Here is a 16,201-nt window from a genome sequence, read left to right as displayed (position 1 = left end):
GCACCCTACCCAAGGTAATGTTGTGATGGAATGCGGTATCTACGGAGTAGGTTTCGAAAGAAAGTTACGTTCGATTCTCGCGATATCGGTGGGCAGAATGGCAGGTTGCATGGTTTGTCCTGGTACTAAAAAGCAAAAATAGAATTTGTTCTCCCCTTCCAGAATCGAACTAGAGACCTTTCGATGACAATGTAACCATTACAGTCGAACGTGATGAACCAACTACACCAAGGGGAGGATCGGAGCTAAAGCCCCGCTTGGTGATAACAGCCGTTGCGATTTGCAGATCCAACTAGGGTCCCGCAAAATGCTTACGAAATTCTACACCAGTTTCTACAATGTCGATCGCGGATAGATGTTCTAATTAATACCTATATCTCTCAAGTGACAATCACGTCTATTGCGCTGACGATGAGCTCATTCTGCCACAACTGAGATACCTTCTTCAATTGAAATTGCTACCGTCATTGGCAACACCTTTGGAAGGAGACCCTGCTTTTGAGTCGTCATGGACATACCGGCCGCAGCCAACGCTCTCGGCACACTTGGTGCAGTACGCACTTCACCCCGTCCGCCAATGATGAGGTAAAGCTAACAGTTCACAGGTCTGCTGGTCTACTCAGGTGCATTCCGTTAGAGTTCATAACCCAAATTCTCTTCCTGACAGTGTGGTGTAGCTCATCCCGCAAATTGTCATCAACTACCGACGCCATAATGCCACCGGTCTTCAGCCCTCAATGATGATGCTCTGGGCCTGGGCCGGCGTACCCCTAGGCGTCTACAACATCGTCGAGGACTTCAACATTGCCCTGCAGATTCAGCCCCAGATTCTCACGTTTCTGAGTCTCGCAACTTGGATCCAATGCTTCTACTATCAAAGAGTACACTCCCCCATACCATTTCTCGCCCCAACTTATCTTGCTGATTCCGTCTCCAGAATTGGTCCATCCTCCGCTCCCTCGCCGTCGTAGCCCCCATCGCAACCGCCATGGCCGGCATCCAAGTCGCCCTCGTCATCGGACTTCACATTGTAAAACACCGCGGCACAGAATGGCCCATGATCCTCATGGCTTCCCTCTCCGCCGCCCTGCTGGCCGCCGGGGTACTCCGGCACTACTGGGATATCTACCTCCACCGCACCGTGCGCGGCATATCCTTCATCTTTGTCGGCATCGACGCCGCGGGCGACGTGTTTTCCCTCGCGTCTATATTCTTTCAGCCTCGGGTTGATGTGTTGGGGATTGTTATTTACGCGACTGAGTTTGTGCTTTGGTGCGGGGTGTTTGCGTGTGGGGGGTACTTTAATTTGCTGCCTTGGGCAAGGAAGAGATTGCGGGCGAGGGAGGAAGAAGAGACGCCGGGCTCGGCTGCCGTGGCTAATGGCATTGTTTTGCATGGTATGCCTTCTTCGACATCCGTCTTCCGGACCGCGTCTAGAGATGATTCCGGGCTTCGGTCTAGGACTGTCGCTTCGCTGTAACTCCGGAGCCAAATTCATCATCTAGTGCAGCGTCTGCGTTAGAAAGTCGAAAGTCGAAAGTCGGGTAACTATTCGTCACCTCGAAAGGCAAAAGGTACGAAATCAACGCTTTCGAAGTCTGTCTATCTAGGTGGGGTCAGAGAACGCCGGCTTTAGTGTACACCTAACCCGAGCTTCGCCGACGAGACCGTACCCGTAGGTTCTACTATTTAAGAATCCATGGATCTCCGATCTGTCCCCGATACTGGGCCCAGTACTGCAGACCGGAGGCTAGTTCGCGGTGCCCACTTCTCATGGATTAGGAGGTATCGGCGGGTTGTGGTTTTCCAGCCGTCCTTTCTCCATGAAGGATTGCGATACTCTTGAAATTGATCCGATGGAGTTATGTCGGGCTGTCTTCCATTTTCAAGGCATTCCGTATCTCCCCATCGTGTCAACGGTCATTACTCAAGAATATATTCCTCAATGAATACATGGAGAGTGAAGAGGTTGGAGAAGAACAAGTGATGGAAATCGGCCCCCTAGCCGGTGTTACCTGCTGGCAGCGGTAACGACCTGTCGGTTGAGTCTCGTGATAGGACCGGTATACGACTGGAACCATGAGCATATTCTTTTCCCCCGATTAGGACAGCTAACAGTCTCTCCTGGCCTAAGCACATGATTATCGACTTTCAACAAGAAGAAGACTTCATATCTCAACTTGGTCCTCTAGAGGTTGAGGTGAGCTGTGGCGGAGTTTCTTCCTTAAGGAAGATAGATAAGTCCTCAGCCCGTGCCCAATACAGACTCAAAGCTTTGTTAGTGAAAGGGTCATTCTCTCGAGCCCGAGTGAAGTAAGAGTTGTTCGTCGAGTAGTCCTTCTTCTTTTCCAGCTCGAGAGGTTAAAGTGAGCTGTAGCCGAGTTCCTTCCTTTGATTAAAGGCGAGTCGCTAGCTCCTACCCAATGCAGATTCAACCAACACCTTGTCAACTCAATGGGTATATAAATCTCTTTGATAACCGACTCTTTTCTTTCTTTCTCTTCTTCCTTCTCACAACAATCTTGCCTGATCGATTCTCGAGCTTCCTCCCCACCAGAAAAAAACGCCAACAGGTCTCTTCCAGACTCGGACACAAATCAACTCGTGCTAGAGGTATATTGCATCCCAAACTTTTCCTTCCTCAATACCTCGTGATGGTGAGAAGAGAGAAGATATCTCCTGACTTTCCTCACTCCTCTCCGCTACTCAGAGGACCGACTCCTCCAAACTCTACGTAGTTGCCTCCAGCTAACGGGCCCGTTACCCGCCACTTTAGTCCGCACCAAAGTGTTCTCTCGCCGAATCTGATCGACGGTCGGTTCGGATTACATGTGGGTACCGAATTCCTCAGACGTGCTCGATTTACTGACGAAGTCATGACTCAGAGAACCCATCCTCACGTCTTCGGCGACCTCATCATGACCGACGCCAACACAAGGGACCCGTCCCCTCAGAACAGTGCACCGCACCTGCCTCCAGCGGGACGCCACTCTGTCCCCAGAGAAAAGCCGTGGAGCGAACGGTTCCCCAGCAAAGACTTTCAGGACTATCAAAGACAGGCGGCGCTGCGGCTTGCCAGAGCACAAGAAGCCGGCATACAGTTGTGCGATATCTACTTCGATGCCGCATGGGGCCTTCCTTGGTGGGAGGGAATGAAAACAGTTGGTCTGAGGCCGGGCGAAGGGCAGAAGCTGGTGAGACTGTCGGGCAACGGCGAATCCTCGCACGGTGAGCCAAGCAACAATGACGACCTTGCCAGCAGAGCAGCAGCTCCCGAGTCATTTAGTGGAGACAAGTTCCTCGAACAATGCATGTATGGGGTTTCCCCCACAAACAGGGAAGCATATGCCCAGCTTGCGGACATGATCTGGAAGGAAATAGAAACGGGCTTGATTTGGATGGGCGGTTCCGATTATGAGAAGCTCGTTGATTCCATGACCGACTGGTCCAACGAGGGCGAGGGCGAATCCACTACTTTATAGAGCAACGTGGCCATGACAAGAGCAACAGGGTCATTTACAAGATGGGTATCGAGGAGGACTGGAACAATCCCGGGAGAGGTTGGATTGGGGTCACAATCACGATCAGGGGGTTGTAGTATGAATAAGATGATGAGGAGGCAAGAGTTTACGGAAAGTATTGGGACCTCAAGTGGGCGTCGGTCTCGATCTATAGAGGATAGATAGTCTGCAGTCCCAAGATGGGGACAAAGGCTCATAGTTTTACAGCGATTGTTTCATGCTTCAACGTGTCCCTTGGACCTAGTCCCGGACCTCAGCGCAATCAGTATGGAATTGAACCCAAGTACGACGCACTCAATCAAAAGTCGTGGGTTTGAATACACCCTCAACGTGCAACGAAGCAGGCTTCGCATTGTCTACCTGAGCCCGTATGATACAAATCTCGGCACTTCACCAGCAGGCCTGCACTTGAAAGGAAAAAAGGCCATCATAGACAAAGTTTTGAAATCTCCCATATATCCCCTCCACTGATCTTCTGTCCAAACCCCAAACTCCTGTCCCATCTCCATACGAGACCCGCTTACAGCAACATGACAGCAAACGCCGCCGCGGCGATGGAGCCGAGACCAACGGAGAGGGTAGCGGCACCAGCCTTGGCTGGGGAGGAGGTCTTGGGTGTGCCGGCGTTGGTTCCATTGCTGCCGCCGCCCATGCCGTTGGCGTTTGTGCAGTTACCTGCAGCAAATGACTGCTGAGTTGACTGAAGTGTTGTGGCGAAGCCGCCGGCAAGTTGGCTGGCAACAGACTGGACGCTTTGAGGAACCTTGGTGACGATGGTGTCGATGAGCTTCTTGGCGCCATCTCCAACGGAACCGACTTGCGAGGAGATAATACCGCAAAGGCTGGCCTTCTCGAACTCGGGCTTCTTCTTCTCGAGGTTCTTGGTGAGGGCGTTTCCGTCGCTCTGAAGTCCGGAGACGAACTGCTGGAGCTGGAGGGCCTCGTTAAGGGTAATCTCGCTCGTGCCCATAACCTGCTGGCTGCCCTGGTTAAGGGTGTTGGTGAAGGCGCCAGCGGCACCGGCGAGGCCGCTCAGGTCGCCGTTGAAGCCATCCACAGCCTTGTTCAAGTCCTTCAGTGAGTTGCCGACTTGTTGGATGACACCCTGGATTGTGGCCAGGTCACGCTCGGCGACGACCTTGGTGGGGGGCTCGGCGAAGACGCCCATGGCCAGAGTGAGGAGAGTGATCTCGGTGGTGAACTTCATCTTGTCGGTCGAGGATACCGGGGTCGTGGTAGTAGTTGGTATTGGTGGTGATGATCTTCCAGAGATTCAGGTGTGTGTAGCGTACGGTGGATATATCGACGTGTTTGGCCAGCAAGCATGAAAGATCAAGAGACTAGGAGAAGAAAGAAGGACTGTGGAGGCTTATAGACTGGCACAGACTAGATCAGACCCTCACATACGGGAGGGGCAAAACAACTTTCGCACAGACGGTAACATTATATGAAATCTCAGCTCATCGCCTTCCCAAAAGCGTAACCCGTCTCACAAGTTGCCCACGGTTCACCCTCGTACCTATTTACCCCCCTTCATACGGCTTGGGGGAGTGGGAGATAGAGGGGGGAGTGGGAGATAGAGGAGGGAGCGAGGGGCCCGAGGAGGAAGATTCGACTCGACGCTTCTTCTGGCCCTCCATCACGTCTTCCTCGACCGGGGCACGCCTCTGGTCCGCAATCGCATTGACTGCTGTCTTTGTACTTGACGTCAATGCATGGATCAGGGAGAGTTCCTGGCACGGCAGGCCTACTCAGATTCGAGGCGGGATAGGATATGGATGACTTTGTTCGGCCACTCGCATCGCACGAATCGGCGTGACCCGCATCCCACTGCCGATGGATGAACCTTTGAGGTTGATCGTCAACATGGGGGATGGCATCCTTGTATAAGGTCCGGCGCTTATTTCACACAAGCTCGACAGGAAGCCCACAGATTTGGCCCTTACATGCAGGTTCGGGTAATATTGACGATGTATCCGTACCTGGCTAGCATTCAAGCCTCACTTTGTGGGTGATGGAGGCTGTGCAATACCTTAACCCTCGGGCTATCTATGCGTTACTTGACTGATATGTGAGGCGCGGGGCTCCCTCCGTCTCTCTCTTCAATATTCTCACCAGCCAAGACTTCTCGAACTGCCCCCAAAGCCAAACAACCAGCACCACCACCGGACGGCGGAGTTATTTTAAAACAAAGATATAAAACGGGTTCGTCCCCGAAGCTGGGGTGTTAAACACTCTCCAGCCCATGAGCCTCCCCCTTCCAAGCACAGCCTGACACGACGTCGCTCGCCGAAGTGAAACGTGAAACGTGCGGACGGATCCCTGCTCAACTCTCTCTTCCCGCGCTGGCGGATCTGGCGATCCCCCACAGCACCACTGCTAGAGAAGACACACCTCTCGCTTGTGAGCTTCCGATTTGCTTCGCTGCGGATTCCTCTCCGGGCCTCTGATAGGAGAAGATTCGTCGAGAAGTTGACCGGGGCTTGTTGGGATCATCCAGGCCTGCCGTCGCAGGATTTGTTAGCGAGAGCGGGATACGCCGGCAGAGGTCAGACCGCTCTTCGGTGCGAGCTTATTTCTTCCCCGGCCGGTCGGCCATCTCCCATATGCGTGAAGGGTCTCTCCAAGGGTCCTATCAAACTGTCTCCAGGCCTTTCGCAATTCACAAGATATACCAGATGTTGGGATATTGCACGTTCTTTTGAAGTCAGATGGCTTTCGACCGACCGAATGATTGACGTGAAGAACGGGCCGTCTTTGGCGTCTTGACGATGCATAGCTTCATGTACGGCACTGACAGTGGCCTAGCGTGTAAGTCAATGTCGGTCAAGTCGGCCTTCCACACGGCCTTCCACACAAACTGGGTTAGTTGGAAAGCCTAAGAAGAGGTGACGCCCGGAAATAAACTCTGGTAAAGTGCAAACCGGGACCCGCGAATCAGCAGTGTCCCACGAGTCGTATCAGGAAATACCCGATTCACTCCCGCGGCCCGGCGAACGAAGCCAAGATTCTTTTGCGCAAACTGGAGCAGTCTCCGTGTGTATGTTACTGCTGATGGTGTGCAGTCTCTCATGAACTCGTCTTTTTTATTTTATTTTTACCTCTCCCGCAGCTCAGTGGGTGTGGTAGGCGGTGAACCACTTACACGACGGCTTCCACGGCCGTGGGGGTGGCTGAGGCGAGAAGTTTGAGTGGAATGAGAACCGTAATTGTAGCCGAACTCCAGTGTGTCTCGGGTCTCTGCGAGAGAACATCCCCGGTAGCCTGTAGGAGAAGAGGGAGACTCAATACATGAACCTCTGGTGCGAAAAAACGAGGGGGGAAAGCTCTTTGTACGAGTATCAGAATCCAGGTGAAACGAGGCACGGCTCAGACCACATTTGCCAGGGAGACACGAAGCGATCAGAGTGCCCGTGGATTGAGAAGACTTCCGACCTTCGGCCGACTCTGCCGCGCCAGAAACGCGAAGGGAGGGGATGACTGGATTCCGGATCTGCAGCAGCATACGCACGGCGCGTCAAAGTGTTCGTGCCAGCAGCCATCGCTTGTCACCGTCGTGTACTGCAGTCTACGAGATGCAAACCTGTCGTGTCTGTTCAGCTCCGCGCCCCCTTCGCATCGGGACGGCCAAAAAGGGAACCTCTTCCTGTTTGTTGTTGGTTTCTTGAGCACCTTGTGTCGTTTCTGGTATATCAAATCCCAGCCGAACTTCCCGTCTCGTCTCGGTCTCGTCTCGATCCTTTTCGCGGGCTTCATCCATGTTTGGCTCGCAAGTCAGCAACGTAAGCATCTACCCCAAAAGCTGTTACAACGCTGGTCCTGGGCCGAGGTCAGAATGAACTCAAGCTTGTGGATGGATCTTCTGATCTTCTAGAATGCTACGTCCAAGACGGAACCTGTTCGCTGCTGGTTTTCGGGGAGATACCGCATTTTCGGCCTCTGAGCCGGCTTGTAGAAGCCGAAAATGTGGATCTGCGCCCGGAAACCCCGTCACGTGCGCGGACAAGAAGTTCGCCAACGAGCACTATCAATCCGACTCAACAAGGAACGAGTTTTCAGGGTCGCTTTCTCCAAGACTGCTTCTCGAAGCTCTACTGGGCTTGTCTATCTCCAGACCCACAGAGTCATCTCCGCGTTCTCTCAACTGCCAGATCCAGATACCTTATGTACCCCGCACTGCAATCTCCAGGATATCTTCGGCCTGGGCTTATCGGTCAGACCGCCGTTTGTTCGCCGGCTTTCAACAGCAAGGGCGCATACTCACCTCGGCCTTCTACTACTGCCCCGGTCTATCCGTTGGAAGACCGGTGCTGGGGCTGAACAACCTTGAAGAAGATCATCAAGTGATGATGCGCGATGTAACGTGATAGGATGGGGAGATAGAACAATGGTGAGAAGCTGGGAGGATACTGAAGTATGAAAGTGCACAAAAGCCTGTGAATGTTGGAGATTCGTGTTACTCTGTCTTCCCTCGTGAAATATGCGCACAACTGAAGATGCGGTTGACCTCTACTCTCCGGATCGCCTCGTTGGCATTAACTGCCTCCGCGGTTCAGCCATGGCTCGACAAGACACTCACTTACGAGGAGCGCCTCTTGTCTTTCATAGCTCAGCTCAATGATACACAAAAACATGCCATGGTCCAGGGCGACACCGAAGTCAGACTTTCAACTCCACGCTGCCCACGAAAACGAGAGAGCTAATGCTGATATTCCCATAGTTGACAGATAATGGGACCGGCGTGAACGCATGCATCGGACACATCCAAGGGAACTCTTCTCTCGGCATCCCCGGTGTCTGCATGGGCGATGGGCCCGCCGGAGTCGGCAACTCTCTCGACAATGTCACCGCTTTCCCGGCTCCGGTTGTGGCGGCAAGCTCTTGGGACACGTCGATACAGTATGAGTTTGGCCAGGCACTTGCGCAAGAGCACATGGGCAAAGGCCGCAACATCGTCCTTGCGCCCACCATCAACATCCTTCGCTCTCCCTTATGGGCCCGCGCTGCCGAAACTCTGTCCGAAGACCCATGGCTGACCGCGCGAATGGCGGTCGCCGGCACGATGGGCATCCAAAGCCAGGGAGCCCTCGCGTGCCCGAAGCATCTCGCTGCGTATAACCAAGACACGAATAGGTTCGGCAATGACCCGGAATGGGTAACAGTCGATGCGGTGGTCGATAAGAGGACGATGCATGAGCTTTATCTGCCTGCCTTCAAGGCCAGCGTGCAAGAGGCAGATGCGGCGAGTGTCATGTGCTCCTACAATCGACTCAATGGCTTCTTCACCTGCGAAAATGACTGGCTCCTCAACCAGACTCTTCGTCAGGAGTGGGGGTTCGAAGGGTTCGTGGTTGCTGATTGGTATTTCTCTACAAGAAGTACCGTTGCTGCTGTCATGGCTGGACTCGACATCTCAATGCCGGGCGGAGATCTGACAGATAGTTACGGCTTCCCTGCTTACTACGGTGAGTTATTGGTGGAGGCTATCAGCAATGGATCGATACCACACGCACGACTTGACGATATGGTCCAGAGGGTTTGGCGATACATGTTCAAGCTTGGGCAAGTCGACAATCCCGTGACCGGAGACTCGACAGCCAATGTGCGTACCCAGGAGCATCTGGATCTCGCACAGCGAATGGTTGAAGAGGGTACTGTTCTGCTGAAGAATGACGAAGGCGCCCTGCCTATCTCTCGAGACAAGTATTCCAAGATTGCAGTCTTTGGCATCGGAGCAACCACGGAGAACCAGGTCTCTGAAAACCACGGTGGCTTCGTCATTGACTCGACCATGGTCGTTCAAGCACCCTTTGATGCGATCAAGCGTCGAGGAGACGCAGGAAACATCACGGCCAAGTACTCCATGGCGTACCCTGGCACTGGGCAGTTTCCCACGGCTCCCTCGAGCATGTTCAGAGATGGCGGCGTCAACGTCACATACTACAAGACAACCGACTTCACCGGCCCCGTAAACGCCACCGAGATCGTCCCCAACATAACCATTGCTACATACCCATCAAATCTTTGGCAAGCATACCCAGACGTATTTTCGGCTGTTTACGAGGCGGTTTTCCTTCCAAACACCACAGGAATGCACCACTTCTCCATGTATGGCCAGGGGACCGCGCTGCTGTACTTGGACGACATTCTGGTAGCCAACATGTCCTATGCTAATTTCGGGAACTACATCCAAGGTGCAACCTATCTCGAGGCGGGATCCGAGGTCAAGCTTCTATTGAAATACGACATGGGCTACTCCTTGTCTACTGGTGCGTATGGAATCACTCTTGGCGTAGACGTTGGCAACCAGACCCGAGACACAGCGGCCGACGAGCTGGCCGAGTGGGCGGATATCAGCATCATTTTCGCTTCGGACCGGATCTCTGAAGGCGCTGATAGCGGCCTTGGACTTTCTCTACCTGGCGACCAGGATGCCATCATCAGCCGGCTTGCCAGCATCTCCAAGAAAACCGTTGTAGTCCTGAACACGAACTCTGCCATTCTGATGCCTTGGATTGAGCAAGTTGAGGGCATAATGGAGATTTGGTATCCTGGCCAGCAGGTAGGGCTCGCGCTTGAGCGTCTTCTCTTCGGCGATGTGAGCCCGAGCGGGAAGTTGCCATTGACCTTTCCCAAGAGCCTCAACGACACCATACGCATCAGTACAAGCATCGAAGTCCCTTATGAAGAAGGCCTCTATGTGGGATACAAGGCTTATGATCAAAGCGGCATCAAACCTTTGTTCCCGTTCGGACACGGCCTGACGTATTCCAACTTTAGTCTATCTGGACTGGAGGTATCTTCAAATGGCAGCGCCATTCTATCCAGAGTGACTTTGTCGAATCAGGGAAATACTAAGGCAAAAGAGGTTGTTCAGCTCTATGTTGGGTTCCCGGAGGCCGCGAAAGAGCCACCAAAGTTGCTCCGAGCTTTTCAAAAGGTTGAGGTCGGAGCTGGTGAGAGCAAGGCTGTAGAGTTGTTGGTGAAGACCGATGATCTCATGGTGTGGGATGCCTTCACTGAGGATTGGATGTTTGTAGAAGGTCAGTATGAGGTTTTCATAGGGTTCTCGGCGGGTAATATTCAAGCTAGACAGCTCGTGGAGCTGAGTCGAGGCTAGAGCGATGGTACATAGAGTTGAGACTCGTTGCCCTCTTATCAACGAAGCATCGCTCAGCAACTTGATCGAATACCATGGAGTCAGAGTTATTTATTTGCTTCAAGTCATGATTACTTGTTAATTTCCCTCATCCGCTTCTTATGCCTTTTTTCCATGTCCGCCTGCTCACTGGCGATAAGTGAACTTCTCGTCGAGACATCATCACCATACTCAGGGTAAAATGATAAAATGTAGCGCAAGCCCACATAGGCTTTGATACTAGTAGTGACGTGACGAGTATGATGACTCTTATCATTGCCCACAGGCAATCACGTAAGACCAACCAACGGTAATAGTCAAGTTCTAGCGATACTCCCCTCCACAGTCTCCCATCGCCTCAAACATCTCCAACCTCCTGCTCTTCTTCAAGACCTCCTCAATCAGCTCTCGGTCCCCCTGGCTCAGAGACCATCCCAGACTCGCTAGATTCTCATCCGCGCGCTCGCTGATGCCCATTCGAGTCCCAACGATGACCGCCCCCACGTAGGGGAAGTCCAACACCCAGCGAGTGGCCACATTGGAAACACTAACGCTATGTCTTGATGCGATTGTCTTGAGCACCTTCAAGAGATCTTGGAACAGATCCCACCCTCCCCAACTGCGGATCATGGCATAATACTTGCGCTGGCTAGGCGTGATCGCCTCATCGTAGAGATCCGGTTGACCCTTTCCTAGCCACTTTTCAGCGAGGAATCCACCACACTACATCGATAGCTGTTAGCATTTGCGCGAGCGAATCAATAATAACATTGCTCTCTTTCAGCTTACTAATGTTCCGTAAGTCAGGAGTTTGATGTCGTGTTCCTGACAGACCTTGCCCATGCGAGCCTCTGGCCTGCTATCGATCAACGAAAACTAAGGGGTCATCAGTTTGCGCCCCTCGAGTTTTGAGTCGACGGGGGTCCTAGCATGCCTGCACTTGATTTGAATGAATTTTGATGCCTTGGTCAATGGCGACTTGCATGTGCTCAGTGTCGAAGTTGCAGAGCCCCAAGGTCTTGACGCGGGGGTCTTCTTCAAGGACACGCAAAGCCTCCACATACTGAGGGTCCTCATACTAGCACAGAGGATCAGCTTGTCATTCTCACCACACCGGGCCGGCCTAGGTGGCTACTAACGAATTGCCAATGGAATTGGAGCAAGTCGATCTTGTCTGTCTGCAGCCTCCGGCACCTTTCAGCGACATTGGCTTGCACAGCAGCACGCGTGACGATCATCGGGTTGAAGACACAGTACTTTGTTGCTGCAAATGTTGCATCGCTGAAGGGACAAGACGAACGAAAGCGGCCCTAGCTTATTTAGCAAGACTACCTGAAAGATACCCGGGTGTGATCAGACTTACGAAGATAATCTCGGCATCACCGTAGTGGTCCGCCATATCGAACGCTGAAAGACCTACTTCCATGTGTCTGGAGAATTGGGCAATGATCTTGGATGTAGGCGCTGAGCCCCAAGATGGGCTAGACATTTGCCAAAGCCCGGTGAACAATCTAGGCAGTCTGAAGCCATTCATCTCAAACATCTCCTTCGCTTCCACAGGGCCTGGGAGGGATGCACATAGACCCGATGAATCGCTCGACGGCAGATCGAAGACAGGAAGTGGTTCTCCAAGAAGCATGGAAATCGCGAAAAGTGCTCTCGTGTAGGGACACTCCAGCCCCTTTTCTTCTATCGTGACTCTGCACTTGACGAGAGACTCATGCAAGCTGGTCACAGCATCGAGATCGTCCACCATAAGACATCCGCGCGGAGCTGCTAGCAGTTTTTTCTCAATGGCGGTCATGATCTGAACAATGTCGCCATCGACGGATGCCAAAATAGCAGTCGTCTCCTCTCTAGTGGTCTCTGGATCAATGAGAAGCTTGGTGCCGCCCCTGACCACCCTGATCATGAGCGGGATGCTCTCTAGACTGAGCCCGCACCCCAACATGCAACGAATAGTCGTCTGCGTCTTCTTCAACGATGCCTCCGAAGACAGCGTTTTCTGAGCTGCTGGTAACGCTACGTCTTTGATGTAAGCTCTTGTCTCAGCCTCGAAAGTTGTGGTGATGTCTGGATGCGCGGCCAACAGCGATCGCATGATTACCCGGAGATTCTCAGCGGGGAGGTTGGTGATGATGGTGTCCGTCATCATGTTGACGTGCGCCGTCTTAGCGCTTTGACCTTCTGAACTTGCCGCCATTTCGTTTGTGTCGTCTTGGACTAAAGTGAGAGACTATGAGTTTCTGGAGGTCTCTTGACGAAATCTAAGTCCTGTCTTCAATCTTGAATCTGGACGGCTTGCATGTAAGCCTTCCCTCAGATGTACGGACACAACGAAATCAGTGTTGCTGCCGCAGGGCTGCAAGCTGAACCCTGTTTTCAAGCTAGCATCCGTCGGCATTCATCTCAACTATCAGAAGCCACCGGCGATCAACAAGTCGAGCCGTAGCTTGCCGGCCCATTACTCGGTTATCATTACCCAAGTCAGGCGATTGGGAACGGCGGGGAGAAAAGTGGATGAAGATAGGAAAGTCCCCAGAAGGATTCACAACGCCCCCGAAGCCGGCGAATTTCCCCCCTTGACCTTATCAGGTCCAAGTGCCGGTCAACAGTGGTGTTGTTGATTCTATGGTTGGTGGCCGGCGATCTACCACAGTAAAGCAACACGATGGACCTGCATGCCCAACCATCACCAAACCCCAAGCCCCGTGTAAGACTCAATGGTCTGTAATGACAGCAACGACTCTCCCGACTAACAGTCATGGCTTCAATTAGTTCCAAAGCATGCCTTCAATGCAGGAGCGTAAAGATGAAATGCATCACCGTAGGTGATGGAGCAGTCTGCGATCGTTGCACCCGGAAGTCATTAAAGTGCATCTTCCAAGATCACCGCCGAGGAAGAAAACCAGGAACTCGGTGCGTACCACCTGGAGGAGCCTAAGCAAGGAGGACTACAGAAGTTAACAATTGAAGCATGACTCCCAAGCGTAAGGCGCAGAGTTCAACAGCACCAGTCGCTTCTTCTCCGTCAGTACAGCAAAGACAAATTGGAGAGGGAAGTGGTCAGACGCAGGCAATTCAACGAAGTCCAGACTGGAGCAATGGAAGCCTTCAGCCCGCTGGGCTCTTCAGTCGTGCAGCAACACGCGGCAGTTTCTCCCTTGGGAGCATACTGAATGCATCAGAATCGACCACTTCAGAAGCACAACAGGAAGAGTCGCGGATTCCTTCTGACGACCCAGTTCAACTCGGTCTCCTCAATTCTTCCATCGCTTCGTCCCTGTTCGAAAAGTGAGTCAATGGATGACAACCCGGCCTGTCCCATGCCTGTTCCACCCCGGCCCCTCTGGAGCATCTCGTCTCTAGCATCTCATTTCTATTCTCGCCCCAACGAGACAAAAGAATAACCTTTGAACAGCTTTGTGGAATCTCTCAATCCATATATAAGTCAACTGGATCCACACCTGCACACTTTCGGCCGTATCCGACAAGAGTCTTCGTTCCTTCTCACGGCAATTCTGGCTGCTGCCGCGAAAGCTTTCAATCCTGCTTTGTACAGGAAGCTTCGCGACCATGCCGAAGACATCCTTGCCACCACTTTCCGGAAGGGAACTAAATCAGTTGAGACTGCGCAGGCGGTCATGATTCTGACCTATTGGAAAGAGTCCGAAGATACGCGTGCCTGGATGCTCTTAGGATACGTGATCAGGATGGGGATGGAACTAGGCTGGCATCGGCTTGCTCCGTATTCTTCACAGTCAAACACAGGGACCGACATGGAGAGACGTCAGAAGAGGAACATCGAAAGAACTTGGCTTATTCTGTTTGTTTACGACCGAAGGTAGGATCAAGCCCAAGACTGAGTGGCGGCTCGAAAGCTAACATGGCGTAGCATGAGCTTGCAGACTGGAAAGCCATGGATGATTGAACGAAGCGAGTTTATCGAGTCCATTGAGCCATGGTGCAAAGATTCAATGGCCACTCCTGGCGACCGTCTACTCGGTGCGCTAGTGACATTACGCTTGTTGAGTTCAGAGGTCTTCAGGCTATTAGGACCAAGGTCAAGTCGAGTTCGCGCGAGACAGTTACATAGCCTAGAATCTCTCCTTGCAATCATCAAGAGCAGAATCGAGGAATGGGAGTCGAGGTGGCTCAGCGTAGCAGATACAGGTATGCCCAAACTCCAGGCCTTGAAAGCCAGCGACATAGCTAAAGCTCTGCACCATTAGACGGCTGCCATCCTTTCTTGATCCAGTTCTACGGCACACATCTCAGGTTGCAACTATTCTCTTTGCCGTTACAGGACATCTTGGCGCAGTCGGACCAGAACACGACATACCACATGGAGGCTCTCTGGGTTAGCTACTCGAGCGCCCTTGAGATGCTGCATCTCATCTGCCGTCACCCCTCTTGGCTGTACTTCGCCCAAGATTCTATTCACGTTATGACTGCTTATAGTGCAGCTTTCTTGATCAAGGTAAGACCAGCTGAATTTCATTCAACTGCTTTTCTGTCGTCGCAGTCTAACTAGAATATAGCTCATGTTATCCACCTCCCATTCAATCGCCGGCCAAATTCAACCCGCTATACAAAGTGCGATATCAGGCGCCGCCTTGGTTTTCTCCCAGCAAGCTGCTCCGCTGGGCTCGAGCTGCGCACTTCAGTCAAGGTTTCTCGACAACGTCCTGGCTAGAATCTCTAAGCCCACGGCCGAAGCGTCGGCAGCAACAGATCTTACTGAGTCTTGTGGCCAGCTTCAAGCCGGCGAGCGGGATACGACTCGGGAGGCCGGCGTTGCCGCAGCTTCAGGGCGAGCCTTCAACCAGGTGGAAGGCGGACTGAGCCTGGACTTTGCAGATGATGAAACCTGGGTTGAACTCATGGCCGAAGCTGGGTTCAATGCTCAAGACGGCGTATTTTTTGCTTGAACATCGCAAAGACTAAGGTAAAGTAGATGAGTTTCTACAAGCCGTCTACTTGGAGTGCATCGGTGTTGTTCAGAGGAACCGCCGTAGTCTCCGAGTGACGGAAAGTTCTGATGCCTTCCCGGACAATCTTTAGCTGGGAAGGGCAGCAAGGATCAGGACATGCAATCAATGCATCGGTTGTCATCCAGTCGTTTTTAGAAGTCACACGTTGTTTTGCGGCCAGTAGAGGTAGCACTGACGCTGTTGTTAAGCATCGAGAGTTAGAAACCATAACTTCCGAGTAAATCACAAACGAGCCGACTTACACAAGCTGTAGATGCTAATGCCCTGGTCTTGTGGCAGATACAACATCTCGCCTTTCAAAGTGAAGTAGTCTCCTTCTTTCGCGCCACACATGATTCTTTTGCCTGGTGGGCAAACTACCTCAACGCGCAGGTCGAATAACTGAAAGGCGTCCTCGGAACTTGAAGAAGCGGATGCCATGATGCTTGACCTAAGGTACTCAGAGTCCATCGTTGGTCGCCCTTTGAGCCGGGCTGTCAGGTCATGGATCGCGTTTTCCAGGCTTTTATCCAATCTTTGAAGCCGTTCTGTCCCCGCACTCATGCGCG

At 52.5% G+C, this 16,201-nt stretch overlaps 7 protein-coding genes and 1 non-coding gene across 8 annotated transcripts; 4 read left to right on the top strand and 4 right to left on the bottom strand.

Annotated features, from left to right (window-relative positions):
• Positions 1 to 149: 149 nt before the first annotated feature.
• BDP81DRAFT_t150 lies at positions 150 to 237 on the bottom strand. The gene has a single exon. It is a non-coding gene; the product is annotated as a tRNA-Tyr (tRNA).
• Positions 238 to 392: 155 nt separating this feature from the next.
• Positions 393 to 1,809, top strand: BDP81DRAFT_216002 (PQ loop repeat-domain-containing protein). The gene is made up of 4 exons (XM_060582714.1): positions 393 to 553; positions 606 to 623; positions 678 to 881; positions 938 to 1,809. The coding sequence occupies exons 1-4, from the start codon at positions 509 to 511 to the stop codon at positions 1,478 to 1,480; spliced, it is 810 nt and encodes a 269-aa protein (XP_060446587.1). The 5' UTR covers positions 393 to 508; the 3' UTR covers positions 1,481 to 1,809.
• Positions 1,810 to 2,918: 1,109 nt separating this feature from the next.
• BDP81DRAFT_449060 (uncharacterized protein) lies at positions 2,919 to 3,482 on the top strand (the record flags this gene model as incomplete). The annotated part of the gene is made up of 1 exon (XM_060592359.1): positions 2,919 to 3,482. One exon carries the CDS (start codon positions 2,919 to 2,921, stop codon positions 3,480 to 3,482), a length of 564 nt encoding a protein of 187 aa, XP_060446586.1.
• Positions 3,483 to 4,041: 559 nt separating this feature from the next.
• BDP81DRAFT_449059 (cell wall protein) lies at positions 4,042 to 4,728 on the bottom strand (the record flags this gene model as incomplete). Its single annotated transcript, XM_060592358.1, has 1 exon — positions 4,042 to 4,728. One exon carries the CDS (start codon positions 4,726 to 4,728, stop codon positions 4,042 to 4,044), a length of 687 nt encoding a protein of 228 aa, XP_060446585.1.
• A 3,180-nt stretch (positions 4,729 to 7,908) lies between these two features.
• On the top strand, positions 7,909 to 10,812 carry BDP81DRAFT_517902 (glycoside hydrolase family 3 domain-containing protein; the record flags this gene model as incomplete). The annotated part of the gene is made up of 2 exons (XM_060595922.1): positions 7,909 to 7,911; positions 8,242 to 10,812. 2 exons carry the CDS (start codon positions 7,909 to 7,911, stop codon positions 10,639 to 10,641), a joined length of 2,403 nt encoding a protein of 800 aa, XP_060446584.1. The 3' UTR covers positions 10,642 to 10,812.
• On the bottom strand, positions 10,813 to 12,955 carry BDP81DRAFT_215963 (aldo/keto reductase). Its single transcript, XM_060582713.1, has 5 exons — positions 12,023 to 12,955; positions 11,799 to 11,969; positions 11,594 to 11,737; positions 11,449 to 11,535; positions 10,813 to 11,382 (listed from the first exon to the last, which is right to left on the bottom strand). The coding sequence occupies exons 1-5, from the start codon at positions 12,860 to 12,862 to the stop codon at positions 10,984 to 10,986; spliced, it is 1,641 nt and encodes a 546-aa protein (XP_060446583.1). The 5' UTR covers positions 12,863 to 12,955; the 3' UTR covers positions 10,813 to 10,983.
• Positions 12,956 to 13,636: 681 nt separating this feature from the next.
• On the top strand, positions 13,637 to 15,590 carry BDP81DRAFT_317538 (fungal-specific transcription factor domain-containing protein; the record flags this gene model as incomplete). Its single annotated transcript, XM_060584267.1, has 5 exons — positions 13,637 to 13,953; positions 14,081 to 14,503; positions 14,555 to 14,832; positions 14,892 to 15,139; positions 15,201 to 15,590. The coding sequence occupies 5 exons, from the start codon at positions 13,637 to 13,639 to the stop codon at positions 15,588 to 15,590; spliced, it is 1,656 nt and encodes a 551-aa protein (XP_060446582.1).
• Positions 15,591 to 15,624: 34 nt separating this feature from the next.
• BDP81DRAFT_317331 (uncharacterized protein) lies at positions 15,625 to 16,073 on the bottom strand (the record flags this gene model as incomplete). Its single annotated transcript, XM_060584250.1, has 2 exons — positions 15,625 to 15,830; positions 15,896 to 16,073. The coding sequence occupies 2 exons, from the start codon at positions 16,071 to 16,073 to the stop codon at positions 15,625 to 15,627; spliced, it is 384 nt and encodes a 127-aa protein (XP_060446581.1).
• Positions 16,074 to 16,201: the final 128 nt, after the last annotated feature.

This window comes from Colletotrichum phormii (assembly GCF_030913505.1).
Source record: "Colletotrichum phormii strain CBS 102054 chromosome Unknown BDP81scaffold_8, whole genome shotgun sequence".
NCBI lineage: Eukaryota > Fungi > Ascomycota > Sordariomycetes > Glomerellales > Glomerellaceae > Colletotrichum > Colletotrichum phormii.
This window is presented reverse-complemented; position numbering and strand designations above follow the sequence as displayed.

Coding starts and splice junctions, on each gene's coding strand:
- BDP81DRAFT_215963 (XM_060582713.1), bottom strand. CDS start 12,862: ATGGCGGCAAGTTCAGAAGGTCAAAGCGCTAAGACGGCGCACGTCAAC. Junction 11,536..11,593: donor TTCATTCAAATCAAGTGCAG/GCATGCTAGGAC, acceptor ATGACCCCTTAG/TTTTCGTTGATCGATAGCAG. Junction 11,383..11,448: donor TCCTGACTTACGGAACATTA/GTAAGCTGAAAG, acceptor CTATCGATGTAG/TGTGGTGGATTCCTCGCTGA.
- BDP81DRAFT_216002 (XM_060582714.1), top strand. CDS start 509: ATGGACATACCGGCCGCAGCCAACGCTCTCGGCACACTTGGTGCA. Junction 882..937: donor AATGCTTCTACTATCAAAGA/GTACACTCCCCC, acceptor TTCCGTCTCCAG/AATTGGTCCATCCTCCGCTC.